This window comes from Bison bison, unplaced genomic scaffold, assembly GCF_000754665.1.
Source record: "Bison bison bison isolate TAMUID 2011002044 unplaced genomic scaffold, Bison_UMD1.0 scf7180017864223, whole genome shotgun sequence".
NCBI classification, from domain to species: Eukaryota; Metazoa; Chordata; class Mammalia; order Artiodactyla; family Bovidae; genus Bison; species Bison bison.
In genome coordinates, this window is record NW_011494795.1 from 2,616,880 (window position 1) to 2,626,905 (window position 10,026).

Below are 10,026 nucleotides of genomic sequence, written 5' to 3' on the forward strand. Positions count from 1 at the left end.
TTCATGAACCACCGGGTTCCCGCCCACAAGAGGTACCAGCCCACGGAGTATGAGCATGCTGCCAACTGTGCCACCCACGCTGTGAGTCTCGGGGGGCTGAGCGGCACAGGAGGGGCCGGGAGGCAGCTTGTTGTCCTTGGAGTCAGTGTTCTCATCCCACGGTGGTGACCCAAGGGGCCTGCCCCTCAGGGGGATCCCGAGGGAAGGTCATGTGGGTAAAGGACTGTGGCTCTGAGCGCGCCTCTCTTTGGCCTTAAGAACCTTCAGTGGCTCCCTAGTACCTGGTACACCGTCCGGGCTCTGTAGAAGCTCCCAAATACAGGTCTTAGCCTGAACGTCGCCCCACCTCCCCGTGCCGTGATCTTGCCCCCAGGCGCCAGCATCCTGAATTCCACCCACTGTTTCCAAACTAGAAGGCATAACCCAGTGTCTTTGCACATGCTGTTCCCGGGGCCTGGAATACTTGCCATCTCCCCAACGAAATCCTGCTCTGGGCAGCGGTCCTTACGCCTTTGGGCCCCTTTGAGGATCTTGTGAAGATCCGGACCTACGCTGTCCAGCTTCATAGCCACTGGCCTCGTGCAGCTGAAATACGGCACGTCTGAACTGAGGTGTGCTGTGAGTGCAGACTACATGGCAGCTTTTTAAGATGCAGCGTGAAAAAAAGAATGCAAGATATCTTAGTTCTTTTTATATTAATGATGTGTTGAAAGGATACTTTGGATATATCGGACTAAGCAAAATATATTAATAAAGTCAAATATATTAAAATTAATATATTAACAATATATTGAAAGGTTATATTTAAATATAATTTACATAAATTATTTATTAATAAAATATATCAATATATTAATAAAGCAAATATATTAATAAATGTATTTTTTCATTTTTAAAATGTGGCTACTGGAAAATCTAAAATTACCTGTGCTGGGACTTCCCTGGTGGTCTGGTGGCTAAGACTGTGTGCTCCCAGCACAGGGGGCCCCGGGTTCGCAGCAATGAGGATTGAAGATACCGAGTGCCGTGACTAAGACTTGGCACAGCCACATAAATAAGTTAAAAAATAATTAAAAATAAAATTTGCTGTGCCACCTGCATTGTATTAAGTAGTTTTGTCGGCTGGAGCTGCTGTAGAGTCTGTCTCCAAAATAAGTGCTCCTAACACACAGAGTCAGACAAACTCTTTTGGAGACTCTGTACTCCCCACCCCCTGCCCAGTGCTTTGGAGAACTCTGAGATTTCTCAGAGAAACCAACGGATAAACCAAGATTTGAAGAGTAAGTTTTCCAGGTAGACATTGTGGGGCGGGACGTCTTCGGGGAGAACCCCGTGGGCATCAGTGTGGCAGTGTGAAGCATCATGGCCAGTCTAGGGTGCTCGAAGCCGGGTTAGCAGGGGACATGCAGGATGGGGGCGGCGGCCAGAGACGCGTCCTGAAGACAGGAGATCTTGGCTTCCTGTTTTACCGCTACATTGTCTAGAGCTATGCTGTCCAGTATGGTTGCCACTGTCCTGGTGTGGCTGTTGGATTCAAAGTTGAAGCCAGTTAAGATGACAGAAAATGAAAACGGCAAGTCCTTAGTGGTACAAGCCACATTTCATGTGCTTGGTAGCTGTGTGGGCTTGGAGGCTTCCATCCTGGACCGTGCAGGTCTAGACCCTTCCCTCTGTCACGGGAGTTCCGTCGGGCAGTGTAGGTCTAGACCCTTCCCTCCACCACGGGAATTGTGTGGGGCAGCGCAGGTCTAGAACCTTCCCTCCATCACAGGGAGTTCCGTCGGGCAGCGCAGGTCTGGAACCTTCCCTCCACCACGGGAGTTCTGTGAGGCAGCACAGGTCTAGAACGTTTCCACCACTGTAGGGAGTTCCGTCGGGCAGCGCAGGTCTGGAACCTTCCCTCCACCACGGGGAGTTGTCGGGCAGTGCAGGTCTGGAGAAGACGCGTGGGGGTCTCCCTGGGGCTCTGCACTTGCCTGGCCCCCGCTCCAGAGGCAGGCCTTGCAGCACCACCCCCTCCCTGCCTCCAGCTCTGGATCATCCCCAGCATCCTCGGCAGCTCCAACCTCTACTTCCTGTCGGACGACGACTGGGAGGCCATCTCCGCCTGGATCTACGGCCTCGGGCTCTGCGGGCTCTTCGTGGTGTCCACCGTGTTCCACACCATCTCCTGGAAGAAGAGCCACCTCAGGTGCCTGCTGCCCAGCCCACTGGTGGGGGCATGCGCGCGGCGGGGTCACCAGGGCTGGGGCCCACGGCGGGCCGAGGTGGGGCAAGATGCCTCGGGCTGTGCTTGGCTGAGCAGAGAGGGGCCCAGGATGGAAGGCCTTGCAACACGTTTGCTTCAGGCCGGCGGGGTTGAGTCCCCCCGGGGGACCCCCTCACCCTCAGAAGACTCGTTTGCTGCCCTCTGAGCAGCCGAAAGAGCAAGCCCCTCACTCCCAGGTCGTTATGAGGGACCCTTAACTGTCACAGTAACTGCCTGTTTCTGGGCACCCCTAGGTTCCAGGCACTCTGCAGCTGTCACTTTGGATCTCTCCAAAAATTCTGCAGTGTAGGCATTAGCATCCTGGATTTTAATTTTGATTTGTTTTGTGGTAAATAAGCACGGTGTAAAATTCACCATCTTGACGGTTTCCAAGTGTACCTCCAGTGGCATTAAGCACATTAACACTGTTGTACAACCATCACCACCATCCATCTGCTGAATATTTTCATCTTCCCAAACCGAGGCCCTGTCTCCATTAAACACTAACACCCCATCTCCTCCCGGCCCCCGGCACCGCCCTTCTACTTTCTGTCTCTATGAGTTGTCTGCTCTGTGCACCCCGTGTAAGTGGGGTCATATACTGCTTACCCTTTTGTGAGCACAGCGTCCTCAGAGCTCACCCTCGCCACAGCAGGTGTCAGAGTCGCCTTCCTTCTCCAGGCTGAAGCATGTCTCACTCTGCGGTTGGACCGCACTTTGTTGATCCATTCAGCTGTTACGGACACTTGGGGTGCTTCTGCCCTTTGTCACCGGCTTCTCTGAGACATCCTGGGGCTCATCCACGTGGCAGCTTACAGAATCCTGGTTTTTGTGGATGGCGACTCTGAATGTGGAAGGTGACGGGACATGCTTAAGGTTACCTCGCTGGTCGTGGCCAAGCCAGAACTGATTGCAGGACTCCAGGGCCCCCACAGAGTGAGGGGACTCTCTGGTCCGTTGCAGCAGCTGCAGTGATCACTGGTCCCCATGTCCCCATGCCCCTCCTGCCCCCCAGAAGCCCTGCGACTCTGCTGTATCCCACCAGTCCTGTCCCCATTGTTTCCGTTGGTCCTGGTGGACCCCACTGTATGAGAGTCCTGTGGCTGCTGTAACAAATTCCCACACACGGAGCATCCTGAAACAACAGGAGCTTAGCCGCTCACGGTCTAGGAGGCCAGAGTCTGAGATCAGCAAGTCAGTGGGGCCACGTCTCCAGGGGAGGACCCTGTGTTTCCTCCTCCAGCTTCTGGTGGCTCCCCGGTTCCCCGGCTTGTGGCAGTGTCACGCCAGTCTCCGCCTGTCTCCATAGGCCTCCTTCTGTGCCTCTGTGTGTCCCAGGCCCCCTCTCCTTTTTCTTCTAAAGACACCCGTCCCTGGGTGGGGGCCCACTTGTCAGCGGTGGGACCGTGCTGCCCTTCAGTGTGACGTGGTGGATGAAGTCGTGGCCCTGCCCCCCTAGGTGGGGTTAAAGAGGTCATGCTTAAGAGCTTTGCACGGTGCTCTGATTACAGAATGTGCTCTGTGCATGTCAGCTGTTGTTACTCCCTGTATTTCTAGGGAGACATGCAGTTAGCCCAGCATCAGATAGAAACGCTGGCCACGTTTAATGAGGGCCGCAGTGGCCAGACTGAATCACAGTTTGTATTCGTTACCTACTGGGACCTCTCCGGAGAAGGCAGTGGCACCCCACTCCAGTACTCTTGCCTGGAAAATCCCATAGATGGAGGAGCCTGGTAGGCTGCAGTTCATGGGGTTGCTACGAGTCAGACACGACTAAGCGACTTCACTTTCATTTTTCACTTTCATGCACTGGAGAAGGAAATGGCAACCCACTCCAGTGTTCTTGCCTGGAGAATCCCAGGGACGGGGGAGCCTGGTAGTCTGCTGTCTATGAGGTCGTACAGAGTCGGACACGACTGAAGCGACTTAGTAGCAGCAGGGACCTCTCCACGGCCCCGTGGCTTGTTCCCCTCCGTAGTTAATGATCCAAGAGAACAAGGGGGAGGTGGTCAGCCTCAGAAACCACACTCCGACGCGTGTGCGACCTCGCGTCGGCTCCACGCGTTTGCTGTGCTCGTTGTGGGAAGGGCCGCACGAGGGTGTGAAGGTGTGGGGACCAGGAGGCGGGGCTCCTTGGGGACCGTTTTGGAGGCTGCAGCACGCTGGCCAGACGTGTTAAGGAGTGTAGTCTGCTCTTGAAGGTGAGGCCATAATGGAAACAGTTGACGTTGATGAGCACTTCCTGTTTTGCGTGGTGCTGAATCCTGACCCTCTTCACCCTCACCCCGTGGTAGGATGCCAGTACTCCTCCCTGTTTCACAGATGAGGGAGCTGAGACCAGGGAGGGCAAGTTCTTGCTCAGGGTCATCGTTCCTCCGTGGTAGGGTTGGGATCCGAACCCCGGCCTTCTGGCTCCAGAACTTGGACCTGAACCGGAATACCAGAACCTAGAGGGTCTTCAGGGGTACCTAGGTTTGCTGGATGAATGAAAAGAGACTGAAGTAAAATTAATACATGTTTAATTTTCCATGTTTTCTTCTGCTTGCTGTGCTTCTATTGAGTATGTATTTTTTAGTTCACTTTTATTTTTTCTAACTGAAGCGTAGTTGGTTTACAATCTTGTGTAGTTTCAGATGTACGGCAAAGTGATTCAGTTACACACATACACACACACACAGACATATACTTTTTCAGATTCTTTTCCCATCTAGGTTATTAAAAATATTGAGTATAGTTGAATTTTTTTCACTGTTTAATTGAAGTATAATTGATGTACCACATAAGTTACAGGCGTACAATTAGTGACTCACAATTTTTTAAAGATTATATTCCATTTATAGTAACTGCAAAACACTGGCTATATTCCCCGTATTGTATGATACGTCCTTGTAGCTTATTTTATTGTGTTTTATTACTCAATATTTTTTTATTTAGCCGCATCTCAAGGCATGCGGGATCTTAGTTCCCTGACCAGGGATTGAACCCAGGCCACCGCAGTGAAAGCACCCAGTCCTACCCACTGGACCACCAGGGAACTCCCCTTGTAGCTTGTTTTAAACCTAACAGTTTGTATCGCTTCATCGCCTTCCCTGTCTTGCCCCCTCCCCTTCCCTCTCCCCACTGGTGACCGCTCGTTTCTTCTCTGTATCTGAGTCTGTATTTTGCAGACTGTGATTCTCTCTGTGTATTGTGAGTCTGTGTTTTTTTAAGCTACTGAATTTTTTATCATTTGAAATCTTTCGAAAAGCCCAGAATGTAAAACAGAATGCAGAGTTGCTTTGGTTAGAGAAGTAGGATGTCAGGGGGAGGAGGGTCCTTGACGGGAGCCCCGAGGTTTCTCCATTCAGCCCCTGGGCTGACAGGGAGCCCGGCTGGAAGAGCACTGCCTTGGTCACTCACAGATGGGGGGACACTGAGGCCCGAGGGGTCGTGGCTGGATGGAGGCTCATCAGCCCTGTGCCCAGGCCCCCGTCCCCAAAGCCCATTTGTGCAGGTTGGGCCCTGTAACCCGCCTTCTCTGCTGCAGGACGGTAGAGCATTGTCTGCACATGTCGGACCGCATGGTCATCTATTTCTTCATAGCGGCCTCCTACGCGCCCTGGTGAGTGTCGCTGCGGGTCCCCGAGCGAGGTGGGGGCTGGGGCTGGCTTCCTCCCCTTCTTCGAATTTCCCTGCATGTTTGGCTGGGTGATCTGTGACCTCAGCACAAGAATGTAGGTAAAAGGACACCCTCCACGCATTCTCCTTCCTAGAAGCCATGACTTAGCGCCAGCTTCCTGTGTATCCTTCCAGGGTGATTTTGTGTAGAAAAGAGCAAATGTGTATGTATGTGTATATGTATAGACACGCATTTGCATACATGCATATGCATATATGCAAATACACATATTTGCACTTACGCTTTCCTAAAGCCTTTATTGATCTTGTTACAGTATTGCTTCTGTTTTACCTTTTGTTTTTTTGTCCACGAGGCATGTGGGATCCTAGCTTTCAGACCCGGGATCCAACCGACACCCCCTGCATTGGAAGGTGACATCTTAACCAGTGGACCGCCAGGGAAGTCCCTATATTGCTGCCTTCATGCTCAGTTGCTCAGCTGTGTCCGACTCTTTGTGACCCCACAGACTGCAGCCCGCCAGGCTCCGCTGTCCATGGGGATTCTCCAGGCAAGATACTGGAGCGGGTAGCCATGCCCTCCTCCAGGGGATCTTCCCCACCCAGGGATCGAGCCCAGGTCTCCCACGTTGGGGGTGGATTCTTTACCGTCTGAGCCACCTTTCCTACTTGAGTAGAAAAGGAAGGATAGTGTACAGACGCTGAAGTCAGCCTTCATTCTCTTAGTCATGTTCTTGGGGACCTCTTTTCATATTAGTACCTTGAAGATGTCTCCATTCCGTTTTTACAGCAGCATAACATTCCCTGGCCGCCCCTATTTATGAGTGTTTACGACGTCAGGCCTCCCCTTCCTTTGCTGTAACGCACAAGCCTGCAGTGAGGGTCCTTGCTGACGGATCATGCATCGCCTTGTGCCTGGTTCGGTTGCTGGAAACAGGTGAAACTGCTGAGCCAACCTATTTTGAGCTACAGAAGCCCCAGGTTCTTAAGCCGAGCCTGATCTTTGTGGGGTAAACGCCAAACTTGGAGGCTCGGTGGCAGGAGTGGGCCTTAGTTCTTTGGCTAACTGTTGCCGAGGCACCTTGCACAGATTGTACTGGTTTAAACCCCCCAGCAGGGACCTCCCTGGTGGTCTAGGTGGTTGAGAAACCGCTTGCCAGTGCAGGGGACGTGGGTTCAATCCCTGGTCCGGGAAGATCTCATATTTTGCAGTGTGGCTGTGCTCATGCACCACAGCTGCTGAACCCGCTCTCTGGAGCCCAGGAGCCACAACTACAGAAGCCGGCCCGCCCTGGAGCCTGTGCGCGTTGGCCTCCAAGGCGTGGGAGCCACAGAAAGGTTTGTCCCAGTCTTGCCCAGGGAATTCCAATCTTTGGCTATTGTAAATGGAGTGTTCTTTTTCATTATGTCAGCTAATAAGTGGGTTTAGTTGGTGCACGCGAAGGCGACTGCCTTTGGAACACGTTTTGTTGAGATGTGCCTGGGGGGTCCACACAGGGAACTCCCACATCCCGCAGCTGGCCCCCTGGGTGGAGAAGCCGCATGTCCAGCCCCTCCCCAGTCCGCGGCTCCCGTGGTCGGCTGTCTTGAGGCAGCTTTGCCCGATGTCTTCTTTCACGTGAATGGAATCATCATTCTTTCGGGTCTCACTTTTGGGCAGCATTGTGTGGTGAGGGTCACGGAGTCACGGTTGCAGGAGTCGCAGTCCAGTCTCCTTGCTGGACAGCGTTCTGGATGAATGAACCAGAGGCGTCCATCTCCTGTGAGGCACTTTGCAAGGTTTCCAAGTTTGGGGAGATTATGGCTCCACGGTGGGTCCTCTGGTCGTTCTTGTGTGGGTGTGGCAGTGAACTGAGGGGTGGGTGGGGCTTGAAGCAGGATATTCACTTGGTTTTATTTTTATTTTTTTCTGTGGACCATTTTAAAAGTCTTTATTGAATTTGTTACAACATTGCTTCTGTTTCACCTTTTGTTTTTTTGGCTGTGAGTCATTTGGTTTCTCAGCTCCCTGATCAGGGATTGAATCTGCTCCCTCCTACATCAGAAGGCAAAGTCTTAACCACTGGACCATCAGGGAAGTCGTTGGTTTTATCTTTTGGACTGAAGGATGATGCCTTGGGAGTGAGGAGGTGCAAGGAGGCTGATGCAAGGAGCTGGGAGAGAGAGGGTTGTGGCTGGGGCCCTGGCACTGGCCTTGGAGTTGAGAGGATGGATGGATGGATGGAAGATGAATTTACAGGAAACGAAGTGGAAACAGTGAGTGACTGAAGGTGGGGAGGAATACCAGGGTTTCTGGCTTCCTCCAGGAAATTGGCCCTCACTGCTGTCAGCCTGGGGACGTAATCAGAGGCAGCCTGTGACCAGCTGAGCTTTGTGGGAGGAGGGGATGTGTAAACCAGGATGCTTCTGGTTGTCAGGTGCCCGGTGGGCTGGTGTACGGAGACCCTGAAAAGAACGGTCAGTCCCAGGTGAGGGGCTGCTGTTCGAGTGGGTAGGTGGGGGCCCCTGGAGATGCAGAGAGCAGGGTAGAGAAGCCAGAAACGATGGGAGGGTGCCTTCCGCTGGCCCCAGGTCACCCACAGGCACCACCTGCAGTTCTCAGGAGTCGGGTGATCTCTAGTTTCTTTTTTGGATGTTGCCAATTAGAGTAAAGCTAGGTTTTGTGCTCAGCTGCAGTAACTATCCTTGACTTGGATTTCTGGAGCCGCCCTCTAAATGCCCCCCTGCCTTGGCTGATTCAGCGCCTTGGTTTCTGTTCTTTATCCCTGATGCTGACGGTCTGGGCACTGGCTCCGTGCCTGTCGAGTGCTGGTGTCTGAGGATGTGGCTGTGAACAGAGACACAGGCTCTGTCCTTATGGGACTTAGTGTCTCCCAGAGGATGTGGACTTTGTCCCGACACCGACACAGAGACTGAACCACCACTGTGGTCCAAGCTGCAAAGGAGGGACGCAGGGGCCGAGAAGGGGAGAAGTGCCCGGGTTTGCGAGCTGTGTCGGGGGGGAAGGGTCGGCAGAACTTGGCCGTTGACTGGATGTGGGGTTGAGAGAGGATCAGAGGTGATGACAGTGTTCTACCTGGACACCCGGGTGCATGGGGAAGGGAGACAGGAGACAAGGGTTTGTGGAGTGATTTGTGGGTATTTTTCTTCGCGGTGCTCTGGTTGAAGGGGTGGAGGTGTGAATGACTCTGGGTCCCCCCATCCCTGCCTCAATCTGAAAAAACTCTGTGATTTTAGTTTTTATTTTCGTTCTTTAAAAGTTCCTATTTATTTACTTTTGGCCGTGCTGGGTCTTGGTTGCTGTGCAGGTTTTCTCTGGTTGCGGCGAGCGGGGCTCCTTCTCGCGGCGGCTCCTCTTGTGGAGCACGGGCTCGAGGGTGCTCAGGCTTCAGCGGGCGCGGCTCCCGGGCTCTCGAGCGCAGGCTCAGTGGTTGCGGCACACGGGCTTAGTTGCTCCGAGACACGTGCTATCTTCCCAGACCAGGGATTGAACCCGCGTCTTCTGCGCTGGCAGGCAGCATCTTTACCGCTGAGCCACCAGGGAAGTCCCTTTATTTTCACTTTTGATAGATTAAGCTTAAATATAAGATTCCAGCATATCACCTTTACTTAAAGAAAGGGTCTGAAAGGTGGTTGCAAGGCTCCGGTGTTGCTGAAAGAGAACAGTCGTGGCATCAGACCGCACGAGGCCCTGGTCCTGATCAGCCTTTCCGGAGCCACGGGTCCTGGGATAACTCCCGAGTCTGTCCCAGCCTCAGTCTCCTGGCCTTTAAAAGGGAGGCAGCAATAGTACCCCCTCCCCCAGCTGTCGTGAAGAGGGATGACGGTGACCCGCACACAGACGCCATTCATGCGATTAACCAGGCAGGGAGGACCGTGTCACGAACGATCAGGAAAACTGGCTGGGTCAGGGTGACACAGAACTTTCCCTTCCCCAGTGCTTCAGAAAACCGTTAATAATCGAGTCATAAATATTGAGGAGGACAAAAGAAAAGTCACCGTCTTCTGGAACCAGAGCCCCTTCTGCAGGAATCTGGCGTGTTTTTGTGCAGTCAGGTTGTACAGACAGCGGCATAGGCTGGAGGCTGGAATGCATGCATGCGGGCTGGAGAGAGGGTGCAGGACCAGCCCCCTGGCCTGGGGCACAGGCCTGCCTTGTCCGG

The 10,026-nt window shown here is 53.1% G+C and overlaps 1 protein-coding gene across 1 annotated transcript in view; it reads left to right on the plus strand.

The window, feature by feature from the left end:
• Positions 1-3: 3 nt before the first annotated feature.
• The window catches only part of MMD2 (monocyte to macrophage differentiation-associated 2), a 15,397-nt gene continuing 5,374 nt past the window's right edge, over positions 4-10,026 (plus strand). Inside the window, 5 exon segments of the mRNA XM_010845799.1 lie at positions 4-81; positions 2,031-2,191; positions 5,775-5,878; positions 7,459-7,532; positions 8,281-8,331. Coding sequence (XP_010844101.1) covers positions 4-81; positions 2,031-2,191; positions 5,775-5,878; positions 7,459-7,532; positions 8,281-8,331 — 468 coding nt within the window.